This window comes from Panthera uncia, chromosome D2 (genome assembly GCF_023721935.1).
Source record: "Panthera uncia isolate 11264 chromosome D2, Puncia_PCG_1.0, whole genome shotgun sequence".
NCBI lineage: Eukaryota > Metazoa > Chordata > Mammalia > Carnivora > Felidae > Panthera > Panthera uncia.
This window is the reverse complement of record NC_064818.1, coordinates 50,377,455-50,397,653: the sequence shown is the minus strand read 5'-3', so window position 1 is coordinate 50,397,653 and position 20,199 is coordinate 50,377,455. Positions and strand designations below refer to the sequence as shown.

The window sequence follows — 20,199 nt, the reverse complement described above, 5'->3', positions numbered from 1 at the left end:
GGTTAAGCGGCCGACTTCAGCTCAGGTCATGATCTCGTGGTCCGTGGGTTCGAGCCCCGCGTCGGGCTCTGTGCTGACAGCTCAGAGCCTGGAGCCTGTTTCAGATTCTGTCTCTCCCTCTCTCTGACCCTCCCCCGTTCATGCTCTGTCTCTCTCTGTCTCAAAGACAAATAAACGTTAAAAAAAATTTTTTTTAAAAAAAAGAAAAACCACAACAGTATCAAGTATCTATTAAATGTGACTTAAAACATCAGGTAACGTTTTCGAGGTAAAACTATGAACTCCCTGCGTGAACACATACAGATACATACCACTGTGCTGGACCCTCAATTTCTATTTCTTATTCAACACTAATGACAACCAAAAGGGGTGTGAGAGAAAAGGGCAGGAAAAGCTCTCCTTACTTCCTGCTCTCCATACTTCAATCTATTCTCCTTTCAACCTCCCTAAATAGAGCCAGCCCCCAGAATCTATTTCTGGGATCATACACAAGGAATCACCCTGAGAATCGGTCTTCCTATGAAACAGGAACAAGTATTCAAACCTAATGAACCATCTTTTGATTCGTACTTAAATTCTTACAGTACCACCTATGTCTAAGCTACTACCTCAAGAAGGCAAATCTTGAAATGCTGGCTCATCTGTAACACTAAGAATCTAAGGTAATTTCACACAATAAAAATAAGAGGGAAAAAACCTCTCCCATACATGCTTCAAAACCTGAAGTGTTTACCTGACGAACTGCCAAAGCATACTTTATTCCTAGCAGACCACCATGTCTAACTTCCCATTGTTCTTGAGTAAGTAATTTAAGAAGCACATCCACAGTCTTATGAACTCCTGTTTCATTCATGTGTTTTAACACCACACCTAATGTCTGAGCACAAGTTTCACGAACTGGTGCCACAACCTATGAATAAGAAAGGAAGAAAACTCATTTACAAAAAAACGTATTTTGTTGAATTTGAAATTTGATCGGACAAAGCCTCCCTTAGGTGATACTTACTTCATCAGAAACAAAGTCTCCAAATCTGTCTAATGCAAAAACACAAAGGAGTCTAATAACTAAATCTTCCAACCACTCTTGATGCTGCTGAATCATCTGTTAAAACAATCATTTTTAATTACCAAAATCATACTTTGTATTGGGGGATGGGGACACATTAAGTCCAAAATCAAAACTAAAATATTGGGACAGACAGGTTTTGCTGTAGGAACAACAACCAAAATACATAAAAGTTCCAATTACTACCTTTAATATTAACCACATCGTGTTTATTGATTAATTAGGTTCAAATATACTACACCAAGATCTTTAAGATTCATGAATTCTATTATGTTACTTGCACTCTAAGAAATTAAGAAACTACTAAAGGTTGCTCTAATTTCAATTATATCTGTCATGTATCTATTATCTATCCTATTACCTGTGTTTCATGCTACACCAGTCATATTGCTCAATGACCTCTAAACTATCTTCTTACACCTCCTACTCTACTTTCCAATCTTTTGTATCTTGCTCTTATATATTTTTCCACTCAATGTTTCTGAACAAATCTTTCCCATGAACTCATTCTTTCTCTGTTAGTAAATAGACTTCCTTCTGACCTTTAAACACTTTTCCTCATATTTACCTTTCCATATTTATTTATTTCTCATTTCTATGTCATGGCACAACTCTGTAACTTCCCTGTCTTGAGAAAAGAAGCAAACTACTAAAATCTGTTGATAACTGATCCTTTACTACACTTACCTCTTCTAAAGTGCTATCTCCCATTTTACCACCACTTTTTCCATGAGCTTTAAGGATTTCCCGAAGTCCAGTGCCTGCACCATGCCGAACCTAAAAACAAACAAGACGCAAATGTCAAAGGTTAAATGCTTAAGAAACTGAGTTTAACTTTTCTTCAATATGAAAAAGGGATTCTAGATTTTTAAGAAATCAGAATAAACTAAAGTGGCACTTCAAAAAAACGTGTTCTTCTGCTATCCAAGAAAAATTACATGCATTAGTTTCACAATTTTGGTTATGTCGAATTTTTCTAAAATCAAGCTAAGAAAGTAACTAACCTAAGATCCTTCTGAGATATTAATCTATTTGACTATGATTTCCCTACCTTTTACCTGCAGTTAGCATTATCCCCAGCAAAAGTGAGGAAAGAACCATGTTGTTCCCTATAGCTCCAACATCAATATTTTAGAAATATATATATTAAAACTAAGTTCCAAAGATACCAGTATAAATGTGAAAGGAAGACAATTCAACTGTCTCATGACTAATGCTTCACTGTCACCCTATAGCATTCTGAAGCATCATCTGGAAGGGAGGAAACAGACCACTGGCACCTCACCCACCCACTTACTTATTCAAGACCCAATTTAAGTTAACACTTGAATAACTTTAAACAGATGTACATCAAGGAGCAGAAAGACCACTAAAAGGTATTCCACAGCAGTGGTTTTAAATTACCCAGGAGCCAACTGAAGTAGGACAGAATGCTTTGAGACCACCAACCCTCAACTTCAATCAGAGAAACCTCACTTTCATCTCTTTTAACATGCTGGGATATGATCAAGATTTTCTCTGAAGAAATATTTCTGAGACTAAAAAGCTGGTTTGGAAACTATTACTCTTAATCAAATTGTCCTCTTAAAAAGGAAGTTTTTACTATTTGGTAGAGATATGCAAGTCTTTATACCACAGCTAAAAAAATGAAAAGAAACTAATAGTTCTCTAAAGATATATGATCAAAAAGGGTACAAAAGGTGAAAATCAGTCTAAAGTTTTCCACTTAGAAGGTGAGTGATATGAAGTGCCCAGATCAGTGGGAAGAATAGGGACTCTAAAAAAAAAATGTTTCACATGGTTCCTTCATTAGCAAAAAAAAAAAAAAAATAGAGCTGAGAGAAGCTGTAATGACGAAATCTTACCTCCCAGGAAGGATTAAAAAGGTCATTGCAAAGTTCTTCACAAAAGCTTTCTAAAGGCCATTCATTTGTCTGAGTAAGAAAAACAGAATTACTACTAATTCAAAAGGTCTGTTTTATGCTAACAATTTAAGTAACTTAATAAAAGTGTATTTATTTGTAGGTCTAGTAAAAATATGCTTTAAAAATTTTAATAATTAAAATTTTTACTAATGAAGTAAAGATACAATAAAATTTCTCTCAATGGATAGATTATTACCTGCTGACACATCAGTATGAAAAAATTATAAACAATTTCAAAAGACACTTTAGGGTATTTCAATAGTACCTCTTCAAGTAAGGAAGAACTGTCTGGAATATTATCAATCAAAACTTTGGAATCATTTGTAGACTGATTAATAACAACATTTGCTATTTTTCGTCTCTTTTCTTCTGGTTCCCCATCAGTGCTATCATTGCTAAAAAATAAAAGTCACCATTTTAAAAAGTGAATAAAGAATAATGTGAACCACAGTGAATGTAAAAGAATACATCATATGAACATTTGTTTTGCCACATTCATGGTTTACTTAAAACTTCATATATCAAATAAGTAAGATCAACCATGTAAAAAGTTTTGAGCAAAATATATTCCCCTACTCTCACTAACGAATGTAAAATAGGTTCATGAATTCTTGCTTTCAAACTGAATCACAAATTTAACAGTCTTTCTTTCTTCCTCTCTTCAACCAGCTCTTCTCCTTTTCATTTTAAACTCCCTTGGCCTAACAACCTAAATCTGGCCCAGCTTAACTTTTCTAGGCTTTTCTACCCAAGAGGAAACTAATGCACTGAGTAACACACTATAGTCCTACTAGCTCTTTAAAAAAGAGATAAATGACCAATGAAAAATGTGTCCAGAAAATCTGAAGAAATGTTACTTTATGACTAGAAAAAAAATATTGAGGCTAGCATAATAATAAAACATAACAAATGAGAAGACAAAACCACTTTATTCAGTATTAACAGAAAAGACAATCAGCACAGTTGAGGTACATACAGCACTATTTTCTAAAATATCCCCCGTATCTTAATAATGTGACTTATTTGGCCAACCATTTTTTCTAAAGGTGATGAAAGAGGGGCACCTAGATGGCTCAGTTGGTTAAGTGTCCAATTCTTGGTTTCAGCTCAGGTCATGATCTTGTGGTTCATGAGTCTGAGCCCCACATCAGGCTCTTCAGCTTTTCGCTGATAGTGCGGAGCCTGCTTGGGATTCTCTCTCCCCCTCTCTCTGCCCCTCCTCCACTTGTGCTATCTCTTAAAATAGACTTATATAAACAAACAAAAAAATAAATGTGATGAAAGAAATCTAACCTTCCTCAGTCTCATTCTCTATTACTCTTCCCCTAATTCTCTCCAATCTAGAAACACTGGTTGGCCACCTTACTCCCCTTGAACTTGTTAAGCATTTTTCTCCTTCCAGACATTTGCCCTTATGTTCCCTCTATTTGGAATGTCTTTTCCAAATATTCATAGGACTCGTATCCTCACTCCTTTCAGATCTTTAAAGAAAAGTCACTTCTGTGAATACCTGACTATCCTTATCTAAAATTTCAAATGTTCTCCCCACAACACATTTCACATGTTCCTTCCTTGTTTTATCTCCTTTTTCCTACTTAACTCTTATCATTAACATGATATATGCATATACACATATATGTGTGTGTGTATACATACATATATATATTTACTTATCTTTTAGTTTTTTTTAATGTTTATTTATTTTTGCGAGAAAGAGACAGAGCACAAGTTGGGGAGGGGTAGAGAAAGAGGGAGACACAGAATCTGAAGTAGGCTCCAGGCTCTGACCTGTCAGCACAGAGCCCGATGTGGGGCTTGAACTCACGAACCATGAGATCATGACCTGAGCCAAAGTGAAACTCTTAACCAACTAAGACACCCAGGTGCTCCTATATTCTTTTTTTAAAATGTTTATTTATTTTGAGAGAGAGGGAGAGAGAGAGAGACAGAGTGTGAGCAGGGGGTGAGGTAGAGAGAGAAGGAGATACAGAATCTGAAGCAGGCTCAGGCTCTGAGCTATCAGCACAGAGCCCAAGGTGGGGTTTGAACTCATGAACTGTGAGATCATGACCTGAGCTGAAGTCAGATGCTTAACCAACTGAGCCACCCAGGCACTCCTACTTATCCCCCTTTAAAAAAAAAAAAAAAAAAAAAAAAAAAAAAAAAAAAAGATTTTATGTTTAAGTAATCTCTACACCCAACATGGAGCTTGAACTTATAACCCTAAGATCAAGAGTTGAATGCTCTACCAACTGAGCCAGCCAGATGCCTCTACTTATCTTCTCCCTTATTCATTTTTTCCTCCAGAATGTAAGTTCCATGAAGGCAGAATTATCTATTTTATTCACCAATGCATCCTAAGGGCTTAGAACAGTATCTAGCACTCAGAAGGTATTCAGTAAATATTTGTGTAATGAATGAATCATAAACTCTGAAAAATAAAGTCTACTATTTCTATATTCAAATATTTGGGTAAAAGTGCTTATACAAATAAAGCCAATAGAAACCTATTAGGTTACTATATACAATCCTAATAAGTTGTTTACTTAAAAAACTCTGTAGTTTAATGAAGTTCAATTAAAATTTCATACTGAACAACTTAACAAGTAAAAATTTATACCAAGTAGATGTTTATTATTTACTCCCTTTGCACCTAGTTTTTAAATAAATACTGTAAACACTTACATTTTAGCTTTATATTTATAAACGGAAAAAACAAAAGGTCCTGTCATCTGCAAAAAAAACTTTGTAAGTTTTCATGTGTTTAATTACTCAAACATTTCTAGAACACCATAAAAGATTCTGATTTAACAGAGCTGAATGGGGCATTTTAATGAATGCCCCATTCAGCTCTGTTAAATGAAAATGAAAATCTGCATTTTAACACACCCCTCAAAGTGCTTCTCAAGGTTGTTTTGAACCACTCTTTTAGAAATGCTGTTCCAGACCATACACAGATACCACTTTTATTAATTCATTAAAAAAATGTGGACAGTGATTTTATCCAGAGTTCTTTCCTACAAGATTAAGTAAATAAACTTGGATTACTACCTCCTATTTGGTCTAGCCATCAGGCTAGAAGACAGATGATGTAACACTGTGACAGTTCTATACTAATCAATATTCTTAACTTGTGGCCCTTAGGGGCACCTGGGTGGCTCAGTTGGTTAAGTGTCCGACTTCGGCTCAAGTCATGATCTCGCAGTTCGTGGGTTCGAGCCCCATGTCAGGCTCTGTGCTGACAGGTCAGAACTTGGAGCCTGCTTCGGATTCTGTGTCTTCCTCTCTCTGCCCCTTCTCCCCTTACACTGTCTCTCTCTCTCTCTCTCTCTCTCTCTCTCTCACATAAACATGAAAAAAAAAACAAAAATAAAAACAAACTTGTGGCCCTTAGACCACCTCTCTGACTTCACTCGGTCCTACCCTCACCTCCGTCTACTCATCCTAGATATACTGCCTTTCTTTCTATTTCTTGAATAGTCTATGATTAAGGCATTTACATTTGTTCCCTCTGCCTGGAATGCACTTCCCTCGGAAGATCTTCAGCCCCCATTCAAAGGTCATAATTGGTAAGGAAAAATAAATCTGCATATGTGGATTATTCTGGGGAAGCTGTCCTAGTCCATAGTAATAATAAATAATCTCTGACAATTCAGCAAGACAATCCAAATGGTACTCCACAGCTAAAGACAATGTCAGCAAATGTTTTTAAAAATCAAGCAGACACAAATTTAATCTATAAAGCATCACTGTTTTAAATGAATAAGCAAAAAAAAAAAAAATTACTACCTCTTTTCATTAGTTTCCACTGCATCTCTGGATCTCTGTTTTGCAAATAACTTGGCCATTCTTTTAGCTTTGTTCTTTTGTCTACTGCTCATTCCTGCTCGAAATTCTGAGTCAATCAATTCAGCTGCCTGGAGAGTCTAAAAGAATAAAAGAATGCTGAGTTTGAACTTTTGAAGTTAAAATAAATACCCACAGCCTCAGAAGAGTACTAAGTCTATAAATTTCACTATATCCAAACTGACCACAGTTTGACAGCTTCATGCTATTCTGTTATATGGTTATTACCATAATTTCACTCTTTTATTCCTTATTTCCTATTCTTCCAATTCTCAGCAGATGTTTGTATGTTTCTTAACTTTTTTTGTCACCGATGTAGCACAAATGTATGATCATAACCCACAGATAGGGTTTTGAAAAGGTGATACTTCAAAATGACCACAGTAATAAAGATGTGGTGGTACACAGATACAATGGAATATTACTCAGCCATAAAAAAGAACCAAATCTTGCGATTTGCAACAACTGGATAGATCTAGAGTATAACACTATGCAAAATAAGTCAGAGAAGGACAATCACCATGATTTCACTCATATGTGGACTTTAAGAAACAAAACAAAAAAAAGAAAAAGAAAAACCAAAAAACAGACTCTTATTAATCATAGAGAACAAATTGATGGTACCAGAGGGGAGGTGGGTGGAATGAGTGAAACAGGTGAAAAAGATTAAGAGTACACTTACCTTAACTCCAAGTAACATAGAATTGTTGAATCAATACATTGTACACCCAAAACTAATAACACTGTATATTAACTATATAGGGTTTAAAATAAAAATAAAACAAACAAAAAAACTGTAATACCACCCTAAAGTTGTAAGAATAAAGAATATTAATTAATATTCTTAATTAATTAATATTAATTAATATTAATTAATTTCAATATCACCTATTGAAAAAAATTATAGGCATAAGTGATCCAGCATCCTATAGTCAACTTAACTCATATTGCTCCTTTTCTCTTAAGCCATCACTATCTACTGTTTTTTGCTGTCTTTTCCATTCATGGGAGACATTATAAAGGCTTTCAGTTCAAGCCTAAAAATCCTTTCTGCCCTTAACTGATTTAAGATTCAACTAAAATTCACTTTGACCACTAATTTGGGTCACTGGTATGGATACCCCACTACGGTCTTAGTCCAGAGACCAATGGCGCATATACAAGCAATGATAAACCTATGGCAACAAGTAACATTAAGCACCTCCTCCCAAAGGTCCATGACATATAAGGCCAACCCAACTTGGATCTCACAAACCTCAAAGTCTCTGCTGCCCATCCTACATACAACTATTCTGTCCATACCCCATCTTCTCTAATATACTTGGCTCATCTTTTTTCTTATACCATACACGATAACCACACTATGATCACATTACTACATTTTTGTTCCCTTTATTCTATTTTTATTTTTTATTTACACCTCATGCTTCTCTTTGCACCTCATTTCTTTCTGTTTCTTTATAGTTGTCATATTTTCTGCCTCTTTATACTCTTTTTTCCTCAGGAATGTTCTTTTATTTTTGTCTGCAAAAGTTATTCATCAACACATACTCCATTAACCCTAAAGAAAGGTTCGAAAATTCTGATGGTTTAGAGGACCAGTATAAAGGAAAAGGCCAAAAGAAAGACAAGATAAGCGTTTCATGACTGCAAAGCAAGAATTCTTAATAAGGACCAGGAAACTCTAAAAAGATACTGCAGTGGCAAGAGGAAAGAATACCAACCCCCTTGAATGTTAATATTTCAGTTGCATGTGAATTTTTCTTAGGAGAGAGCCACAGCTTTTTTACTGGAGCTTAAGCAGTTTGGGACATTAAAAAAGCAGCAGCAGCTTGTGAGCATCCAACGGGAATTTGAAGAATGGAGAAAAGGGAGAAATACAGAGCAAAATTATGGTACATCCATAAAACAAAAGAGAATGAAGCTATCAAAAAAATACATGATCAATCTGTATATACTGATATATTCAGCTACATGAAATGGGAAAAGATAAATATGGCTTAAAATACAAATACCTGTGTCTGCATGTACAAGTAATTCATGAAGGGTTGCCTGTGGGGCACGGGGACATGCATATCCATCAATTATTAAAAACTTTTTACTTCATATTGTATACCTTTTTTCATTGTTTGAAAATTTTCTTATCATATCTGTTACTTTGCCAAATAAAAGAATAAATCACTGCTCTAAAGATTTCTAATATCATACTAGCCCTTACTATCCTCTACTCTAACATTTACTTTTTTTTTTTTTCCACTGAAGAACAAAGGAAAAAGCAATTGGTGCAACTGGGATCTCTCAATAGCAGTGGCTCCAAAAGGCCCACCACAGCTTTTATCCAACAGTCAATCCAGAGTTTATAAGGTAGGCTGAACTTCTATCTCTTTAGGATCTGTTACCAGAAATCCAATTCATGAAGACACTAAATACTAAATTATGGTGGAACAAGCCGCAATGAGCAACAGCATTTTTTTTCATTGCAATAACATGGCAAGATGAAGCAAAACCCTTGTATTACTTGCAGTCAAAAAACCAAAGATTTTACCTACAGGTTGTTTATTTACAAGGGCTGTTGAAGTTGGAGTATAATCCAGATCTTCATCATTGAAGAGTTCTTCAGTACTCATTCCAATGGCTTCTCCCATATTAAGACCAAGTTTCTTTTGTAATAGTTTCCGTTGGCGTGCTATCCTCTCTTTAGGATCCACTTCACCTTTAAACAGAAAAGAAATACATTTCCTCCAAATCAGGTAAGAAGTTTTCTAATCAATGAAGATCAAACTTGATTAAAAGTAAAAAAATTTTAACTATTACAACACCCCTCTCAGGAGGTGGCTCAGTCAGTTAAAGTCCAACTCTTAATTTCGGCTCAGGTAACGATCTCACGGTTCATGGGACCGAGCCCCACGTCAGGCTCTGTGCTAACAGCGCCGAGTCTGCTTGGGATGCTCTCCCTATCTCTCTCTGCCCCTCCCCTGCTAACACATGCACTTTCTCTCAAAATAAATAAACATTTAAAAACAAACAAAAACCACTCCTCCTGACAATAAAACAAATCATACTCACAATTTGAACATGTCATAAACTCTATTATCTAACTATGATTGAAAAATAGTGTTCTAGGGGCACCTGGGTGGCTCAGTCGGTGAAGTATCCAAATTCGGCTCACGTCATGATCTCACAGCTTGTGAATTCGAGCCCTGCGTCAGGTCTGTGCTGACAGATGAGAGCTTCGAACCTGTTTCAGATTCTCTTTCTGTCTCTCTCTGCCCCTCCCCGTTCACATACTATCTCTCTCAAATATAAATAAACATTAAAAAGAAAAATAGTATTCTCACTAACAAAACATTCTAGGAATTTTCACTGAGATCCCACCATTGCCCCACTATCAATTATCAAGTATATATAAAAGGAGATTCATGCTTATGGAAATAAACCAATTTTATTTATTTATTCATTCATCCATTCTCCACAACCATCATGGAGCTTGAACTCACGACCTTGAGATCAAGAGTTGCATACTTGGGGCACCTGGATGGCTCAGTTGGTTAAGTGTCTGACTCTTGATTTTAGCTTAGGTCATGATCTCATGGCTTGTGAGTTCCAGTCCTGCACTGGGCTCTGCGCTGGCAGTGCAGAACCTGCTTGGAATTCTGTCTCTCTCTCTCTCTCTCTTTCTCTCTCGCTGCCCCCTCTCCCCTGCTCATGTTCTTCCTCTAACATTAAAAAAAAAAAAAAAAAAAAAGAGCCTCCAGTCTTCCTAGTTTGAGGAACTAGAGGAAAAAGAGTTAAAGTTCACTATAGCCACTGAAAGGTAAAGAAAACCCAAAAAAGAGAGAGCCAGAGAGAAGACCCAAATTCTGTAAAACCTCAGCCAAAACTCTAGCTTAATTATAAACTATGTGAGCACATGGCAGACTCCAAACAGTCCAGCTAAAGCTAAAAAGTGAATTGAGATTTGAGCTGTTGTCCATCTCAGAGGAATTGCAATTTGAGTTTCACATACTTAAATGCCTGCTAAAACAAGCAAAAAAAGAAAAAATCAAACCAAAATCCTTTTTCGAAGAATATAACGGAATCCAGCCTAAACAATATATATAGCATTTATCACGTGAGGGACAGAATTCAAAATTAAGCAACATACAAAGAATCAAAAAATGTATCCCACTCTCAAAAGAAAATTAAGGAAGACCAACTCTGAGATGACCCAGATGTTAGAATTAGAACACATGATTTTTAAACAGCGAGTTTAACAATGGTTAATAAGGAAGATACTGTCACAATGAGAATACAGAATACCTCAATAAAGAAACAAACCATAGGGGCACCTGGGTGGCTCAGTCGGTTAAGTGTCAGACTCTTTTTTTTTAAGTTTTTTTTCCTTAATGTTTCTTTTTAAGAGAGAGACAGAGTATGTGAGCAGGGGAGGGGCAGAGAGAGAGGGAGACACAGAATCCAGGGCAGGCTCCAGGCTCCAAGCCGTCAGCACAGAGCCCAACGCGGGGCTCAAACTCACAGACCGCCAAAGTCGGACACCTTGAACGACTGAGTCACCCAGGTGCCCCAGCATCTGACTCTTGGCTTTGGCTCAGGTCATGATCTCGTGCTTTGTGGGTTTGAGTCCTACATACAACTCCAAACTGACCATAGGGAGCCTGCTTGGGATTCTCTCTCCCTCTTTCTCTGCCCCTCCCCTGCTCATGCTCGCTCTCAAAAAAAAAAAATTAAAGTTAAAAAAAAAAAAGAAAGAAACAGAAACTATAAAAAAGAAGCTGAAAGAACCATATACTTGTAAAGGGTGAATTATATGATGTGCAAAATATGCCAATAAAGGCATTTAAAAAAAAAAAAAAGTAGATCTGGACTGAACTATACAGAATCTGAAATTTTAAAAATCAGAGTGGGCCTAACGTCTGAATGGAAATATCAGACAAAGCATAAGTGAATTTAAAGATGAGAGGAATAAAAGTACCCAGTATGAAGAACAGGGAGGGGGCAAAAAAAGACCTAAAGAAAACCTGAAAATGAGATTAAAAAAACAATTCTACTTACAATATCATTACAAGCAAAACTTAAAACTTATACTCTGAAAACTACAAAAATCCTGGTGAAAGAAATTAAAGATCTAAGTAAATGAAAAAACATTCCATGTTCATGGATCATAACACAATTACTATCGTTAAGACTGTAATACTTCCCAAACTGATACAGAATCACAATTCCTATCAAAATGCCAGCTGACTTTTCTGGAGACACTGAAAAACTGATCCCAAAATTCATATGGAACCAGAAACATCCATAACAATCCTGAAAAAGAAAACAAAACAAAACAAACTGGAGGCTCAAGCTTCTTGATTTTAACACTTATCACAAAGCCAAAGTAACCAGGACAATGAGATACTGGCATAAAGATAGACATCAGTGGAACAGAACTGAGAGTCCAGAAATAAAACTATAGTTCTATGGCCAATTGGTTTTCAACAATGGTGCCAACATCATTAAGTTCTTTTCAAAAAAGGTGTTGACACAACAGGTTAACTACATGCAAAATAATGAAGTTAAACCCTTAACCTCACAACACCACAAAAATTAACTCAAAATGGGTCAAATACATGATAATATAAGAGCTAAAGCTCTAAAACTCTTAGAAAAAAACACAGGAGTAAATAACCTTAGATTTGGCAATAGCTTCTTAGACATGATATCAAAAATTTGAAAAAAAAAAAAGAAAAAGATAAGATGCACTTCATCAAAATTATTAACTTTTGTGCTTCAAAGGCTATCATCTAGAAAGTAAAAAGAGAATTCGGAATGGGAGGATATGTTTGTAAGTCACCAATAGGAGATTTGTACTTAGAATATATAAAGAACTCTTACAACTCAATAATAAAAGACAAGAATCTCATTTAAAAAATAGGCAAAGGATGTGAATAGACAGTTCAAAGAAGATACACAAACAGTCAATAAACACATGAAAAGATGTTCAATGTCATGAATCATCAGGAACATGCAAGTCAAAACTATAAGATATCACTTCACATTCACTAACTAGTATGGTTATAATCAGTCAGTTAAGAACAAGTGTTGGCAAGGACACGGAGAAATCAAAATCCTCATATACTGCTGATGGAATGTAAAGTGGTAGAGCAAGTTTAGAAAACAGTCTGGCATTTCCTCATATGGTAAAACATAGTTACCACATGATCAAGCAATTGCACTCTTGGGTAGCCATACAGGAGAAAGGAAAACACGTCCATACAAAAACTTTTACAGTAAACCCCCGGATTGCGAGTAACTTGTTCTGTGAGTATTCTGCAAGACAAGCAAACATTTCTAATAAATTTTAACTTGATAAATGAGCAATGTCTTGCAATGCTAGTAGTACATGACACTGAACATCACATGATCACAAATGAGCCAAAGGTGTTCTCTGTTCTCTCTCTCTCTCTGCAGGATTGTGGGTGATGGCCTCCCACTCTTGGATGCTCAGTCTCAGGCTGCGGTGTTTGGCAGAAATCAGCGGGTGCAAGCCCTATGTCAGGCTCTGTGCTGACAGTTCGGAGCCTGGAGCCTGCTTAGGATTCTGTATCTCCCTCTCTCTCTGCCCCTCCCCCACTCATGCTCTGTCTCTCTCTAAAAATAAACATTGAAAAAAAATAAAAAAGAAATAAAGAAGAGAGTAGCTTAACACTACATCACAATGCCTATGTCATTCACCTTACTTCATCTCATCAAACAGGCATTTTATCATCTCATATCATCACAAGAAGGTGAAGTACAATACAGTAAGATATTTCAAGAGAGATTTCTATAACCTTTATTAAAGTATACTGTTATAATACTTCTATTATTAGATATTGTTGTCAACCTCTTACTGTGCCTAATTCATAAACTAAACTTTATCATAGCTTTGTATGTAGAAGAAAAAATGGTATATACAGAGTTTGGTAATATCTACGTTTTCAGGCATCCACTGGAGTCTTGGAATGTATCCTTTATGGATAAGACTACTGTATAAAGTTCCAGTTTTGAAACACAGAAAGAGTTCTGAAGATCAGCTGCACAACAGTGTAAATGTACTTAATATTATTGAATTATACATTTAAAAATAGTTAAGATGTAAATTTTGTTATCTATAGTCTACCACAATTAAAAAACTGACACATCCTATAACAGGAATAAAAACTATAGAGGGAATCAAAATGAAGTACTTTTACTACAAAACGGATAAACCTTGGAAACATTCTGCTAAGAAGCCAGTTGCAAAAGACCGTATTTTAGATGATTCCATTGATAAGAACTGTCCAGGATAGGCAAATCTAGAGAGACAGAAAGATGCTTAGGGCCCAGAAAGGGAGGGAAGAAAGAAGGGTGTAGGAGGTTGATAGCCAAAGGATACAGGGTTTCTTCTTGAGATAAGGAAAATACTCTAAAACTGACTGCACATATCTATGAATATACTAAACACCACTGAACTGTATGCTTTAAAAATGAGTGAATTGTATGGTATGTGAATTATGTCTCAACAAAGCTATTTTTTTAAAAATTTAAGGCTGCTCTACCTGGAGAGAAAAACACTAGGCATCCAAAAGCAAAGACTGCTGGATCACAAGTCCATGACACACAGAAGTCCAAAATCAGTCCTCTCATTTCAGGCAAAGTCCTACGGCAGAAAGTAACCCACACAACTGCAAAGGAAAATCAGACTAGCACCTATACAAATCATGTATGTGTCCTTCACATATGAGGAAACAAACAGATGAGACATTTAAAGAAAATCTAATTAGAGGATTTTAAATGAGCACTGTTGAGCATACTGTGACTTATCATCATTAAAATCCAAGTTCCCCCAAAACTGGGGTTCCCAATCCTGGTTACATATCAGAGTCACCTGTGTAGTTTTTTCTTTTAAATACAAAGACCTAGAGCTCTCCACAGACCTATTAAATCAGAATTTCTAAGATAAGACCAAACACGTATTTTTTTAAGTGACAGGGGGACACTGACTTTTACTCCTGGATAAGGACCAATGATCTCTGATATGATGACAATAGTAAAATTAGTAAGCTTACTGTTGAGAGAGAACTTTTTTCAAATTGGAAAGTTTTTGAAATGACTTCTACCTCCCACATTAGAAAAACTATGCTTTTCTGGAACTTAACCAAATTCTCCTTTTAATTCTCTCCAAAAATAATTAAACTACAATTGACCCTTGAACAACACACAAGGGTTAGGGACACCAATCCCCCAAGCAGTTAAAAATCTGTGTAACTTCTGAGTCCCCAAAAACTTAACTACTAATAGTCTCCTGTTGATCAGAAACCTCACCAATAACATAAACAATCGATGAACATGTATTTATATATTATACACTACATATTCTTACAATAAGCTAGAGAAAAGAAAAGTGTTATTAAGAAAATCATAAGGAGGGGTGCCTGGGTGGCTCAGTAGGTTGGGCCTCTGACCTTGGCTCAGGCCATGATCTAGCCATTCCACAGTTTGAGCCCTGGGTCAGGCTCCTAAGAGCTGGAAGCCTAGAATCTGTTTCAGATTCTGTATCCCCCTCTCTCCCTCTGCCCCTCCCCAATTCATGCTCGCTCTCTCTCTCTCTCTCTCTCTCTCTCAAAAATAAAATAAACCTTAAAAAAAATTAAAAATTAAAAGTCATAAGGAAAACATAATTACAGTACTGTACTATATTTATCAAAGAAAAAAACACATATAAGTGTACCCACACATTTCAAAAACCTATGTTGTTCTGAGGTCAACCAAAGATCTTTCAACAGAAACCATACTGGGGTGCCTTGGTGACTCAGTTGAGTGTCTGACGCTTGACTTTGGCTCAGGTCATGATCTCGCAGTCTGTGGGATTGAGCCCCCAGTCAAATCCCTGCTTGGGATTCTCTCTCTCCTTCTCTCTGCCCCTTTCCTGCTCCTTCTCTCAAAATAAATAAACTTTAAAAAAAAAAAAAAAAAAAAAAAAAGAAGGAAGAAAGAAACCATATTAAGAGTTAATAGGTATTTGTCTTTTTTTTTAATGTTTATTTATTTTTGAGAGACAGAGCAGGGGAGGAGCAGAGAGAGAGGGAGACACAGAATCTTAAGCAGGCTCCAGGCTCTGAGGTGTCAGCACAGAGCCTGATGTGGGGCTCAAGCTCAAGGACCACGAGATCATGACCTGAGCTGAAGTCGGACGCTTAACCGACTGAGCCACCCAGGCGCCCTGTTTGCCTTTTTTTTTTTTTTTAAGAGGAACAAGTGAAGATCACTTCATTAACTTAGCTAGACAGATATGCTTTGAGTAATAACTAATTTTATTAGCAACAAAACCTGTTCTCTTTTGGTCTTAGGCAAAAGAGCAACTTATTTACTTACAGAAATCCATCAAAAACATCAAGGTTTTTTCCACTCAAAGCATGAATCCTGAATGGCCAAAACATTATTTTACATCCAGATGGATTCTATAAGTTTAAAGATAATGGGACAAGGACCTACCCAACATTTATTTTTCATTTTTAGTGTTTGCTTTGGTCACCAGCATGAGTAGATCCAATTATTTAAAATTTAAAACACATGATAAAAAAGATAAAAAAGATAAAAAAGAAAAAAAAGAAAACTGTCATACAGTCTCCCAAATGTCCAGAATTGTGAAAACAGTATCACAATCTGTACTAATCCAGGCTTTTAAAATCTACTCAACTGGGAGAACCTGGGTGGCTCAGTCGGTTTTAACCATCTTGAGTTCGGCTCTGGTCATGATCTCATGGTTCATGAATGTGAGCCCCATGTTGGGGTCTGCGCCGACAGCACGGGGCCTGCTAGAGACTCTCTCTCTCTTCTTCCCTCTCTCCTTCTCTCAAAATAAATAAACTTGAAAGAAAAAAATCTATTCAACTGAGGCTCTTGGGTCACACTTTATAATTTCTCTAATACATAATAAAATGCCTGTTCAAATACTAGTATGTATATATTTTTTTTTAATTTTTTTTTTAACGTTTTATTTATTTTCGAGACAGAGAGAGACAGAGCATGAACGGGGAAGGGGCAGAGAGAGAGGGAGACACAGAATCGGAAGCAGGCTCCAGGCTCTGAGCCATCAGCCCAGAGCCCGACACGGGGCTCGAACTCACGGACCGCGAGATCATGACCTGAGCTGAAGTCGGACGCTTAACCGACTGAGCCACCCAGGCGCCCCTACTAGTATGTATATATTAACAATGCACAGATATAGTACAAAGTCACTGAAAAGAAAATATTCATATGGTACATTAGATCCAAATATTTTTGGTTATCTTCTCCACCCACAGGGACTCCACCTCCCCAACTGCAAACTTCAGTCAATTTACATTTTGTAACATCTATGTTGATTTTGCACGGGTGATATACAGCATGCCAAGTAATAAATTAGTCTGAACACACACATTTCAGATTTTCTTCTATCGGACTACTACATACCTGATTTTTCATCTTGTACTTCAAATTCTGCACCAGCAGATCCCAAAAGTGATGCCCCATGCTGTAACAATCTACATATATCAAATCTGTCAAAATTCAAGCGATCTGTAGCAGGTGAATCTTCCATAGCACTTTCTGAAGTAGATTCTAAATGAGGTTGAAAAATATTTAATTTGATTATAAAGTCAAAGTATAGAATGAAAGAAAACAGCATCATGTGGGGTGGTTGGGTAACATTTTAAGACAAGTAAAAGGGAGAATTAAGTAGAAAAGCTACTGTGGATTTACTTATGATCAGCTCTTATTTACGAATAAACTATTTAGTTGGAGCCCCCCCACTTCTACAAACTATCAGAATGCCAGTGGGTGTAGGTATAGCTGTTTTTGACTACAAAAGCACATTATATGAAGAAATGCATCCCATATTGAAAAACGTATGCTAAATGCCATACTGTCTCCATTTACTGTTTAACAGTTCGAAAATACCAACGTAATAGCCTGAGTTCATTATAGTGCAAAATTGGAAGACAAACATATTCACATACTATATTCATATATAATAAGCTAATAAGCATCATTCCTCCCTATACCTGAGGAATATCTATGACACAAAGCAAACTATTCATTCAATAGGTCTCCTCATAATATGAGCAAATTATAATCTCCTGGTAAATTGCAAAAATCATACATCCATCTGAGGCCTAAAAGTATCCGTAAAATGTTTTGTATTCTTCCCAAAAAAAGGTTATGCCATGATGAATTTGAAAATCTATTGTAACTGTTCACTGACTTAATAATTTACCTAGCAGGTATTTGCATATAATTCATGTATTAAACAAAGCATAATTGCTTTAAATTTTCCAGTGATGATAAGTAACCTTACCATAAATTTTAATGCTGGTGTAACTAATTTATTATTTTATAAAAAGAATCTGAGTTCTAATATCTCTATATACCAAAATAAGCATGGAAATAAGCTGAAAAAGAGGAAGCTCTTTTCTAGAACAAGTTATAACTTCTGGTCATGTATTTCATTTGATGAGGGAAGACTAATATAATCATTCAAAATAACAGGTGCTAGATAATTAAAGCAAAAATTTTAGACAAGCTAAAATGTATAATAAAAGTGAAGTTATCAAAGTGACTTGAAAATTAAAACAGGTTGCACCATATTCTCAATTAAAATGTACACCTTTACAATTTTTTTTTATGAAATTTATTGTCAAATTGGTTTCCATACCACCCAGTGCTCATCCCAACAGATGCCCTCGCCAATACCCATCACCCACCCTCCATTCCCTCCCACCCCCATCAACCCTCAGATTATTCTGTTTTTTAAGAGTCTCTTATGGTTTGGCTCCCTCCCTCTCTAACCCTTTTTTTTTTCCTTCCCCACCCCCATGGTCTTCTGGTAAGTTTCTCAGGATCCACATAAGAGTGAAAACATATGGTACCTGTCTCTGTATGATTTATTTCACTTAGCATAACACTCTCCAGTTCCATCCATGTTGCTACAAAGGGCCATATTTCATTCTTCTCATTGCCAAGTAGTATTCCATTGTATATATAAACCACATCTTTATCCATTTGTCAGCTGATGGACATTGAGGCTCTTTCCATAATTTGGCTATTGTTAAAAGTGCTGCTATAAACATTGGGGTACAAGTGCCCCTATGCATCAGCACTCCTGTATCCCTTGGGTAAATTCCTAGCAGTGCTATTGCTGGGTCATAGGGTAGATCTATTTTTAATTTTTTGAGGAACCTCCACACTGTTTTCAGAGTGTCTGCACCAGTTTATATTCCAACCAACAGTGCAAGAGGGTTCCCGTTTCTCCACATCCTCTCCAGCATCTATAGTCTCCTGATTTGTTCATTTTGGCCACTCTGACTGGCGTGAGGTGATATCTGAGTGTGGTTTTGATGTGTATTTCCCTGATGAGGAGCGACGTTGAGCATCTTTTCATGTGCCTGTTGGCCATCCGGATGTCTTCTTTAGAGAAGTGTCTATTCATGTTTTCTGCCCATTTCTTCACTGGATTATCTGTTTTTCGGGTGTGGAGTTTGGTGAGTTCTTTATAGATTTTGGATACTAGCCCTTTGTCCAATATGTCATTTGCAAATATCTTTTCCCATTCCGTTGGTTGCCTTTTAGTTTTGTTGATTGTTTCCTTTGAAGTGCAGAAGCTTTTTATCTTCATGAGGTCTCAATAGTTCATTTTTGCTTTTAATTCCCTTGCCTGTGGAGATGTGTCAAGTAACAAATTTCTGTGGCTGAGGTCAGAGAGGTTTTTTCCTGCTTTCTCCTCTAGGGTCTTGATGGTTTTCTGTCTCACATGCAGGTCCTTTATCCATTTTGAGTTTATTTTTGTGAATGGTGTAAGAAAGTGGTCTAGTTTCAATCTTCTGCATGTTGCTGTCCAGTTCTCCCAGCACCATTTGTTAAAGAGACGGTCTTTTTTCCATTGGATGTTCTTTCCTGCTTTGTCAAAGATTAGTTGGCCATACTTTTGTGGGTCCAATTCTGGAGTCTCTATTCTATTCCACTGGTCTATGTGTCTATTTTTGTGCCATACAAATTTTTTAAAGCATACATTCATTTTTAACTATCATTGCAGTCAGAAAAATAATTTCCACTACAAGATATCTAAAGGACACATAAGAAATTAAAGACTCCTCCAAATATCCATATATAACTGTGCTTAAATTTAAAAAATAATTACACTATTCTCCCAGTAACAAGAGAAAACACTTTCAAATATTTACACTGCACTGATTTAGTTTCCTTTTTTTTTTAAGGACATAAATTCGTTGAGGGAAGCAATAATCTCCATAAATCAAGCATAGAATTAATAATTTAAAAAATATATATGAAAATATAATTTATCTAATATCTTAAAGCATG

General features: G+C 36.2%; 1 protein-coding gene across 2 annotated transcripts in view; it reads right to left on the bottom strand.

The window, feature by feature from the left end:
* Positions 1 to 20,199, bottom strand: part of BTAF1 (B-TFIID TATA-box binding protein associated factor 1) — a 119,350-nt gene that overhangs the window by 78,772 nt on the left and 20,379 nt on the right. For both annotated transcript variants that reach the window (XM_049645416.1, XM_049645417.1), the window contains 8 exons: positions 17,296 to 17,442; positions 9,387 to 9,550; positions 6,781 to 6,917; positions 3,257 to 3,386; positions 2,932 to 3,000; positions 1,754 to 1,843; positions 1,007 to 1,102; positions 734 to 910 (listed from right to left, as the gene is read on the bottom strand). In XM_049645416.1, coding sequence (XP_049501373.1) covers positions 734 to 910; positions 1,007 to 1,102; positions 1,754 to 1,843; positions 2,932 to 3,000; positions 3,257 to 3,386; positions 6,781 to 6,917; positions 9,387 to 9,550; positions 17,296 to 17,442 — 1,010 coding nt within the window. The remainder of the gene's footprint in view (positions 1 to 733; positions 911 to 1,006; positions 1,103 to 1,753; positions 1,844 to 2,931; positions 3,001 to 3,256; positions 3,387 to 6,780; positions 6,918 to 9,386; positions 9,551 to 17,295; positions 17,443 to 20,199) is intronic.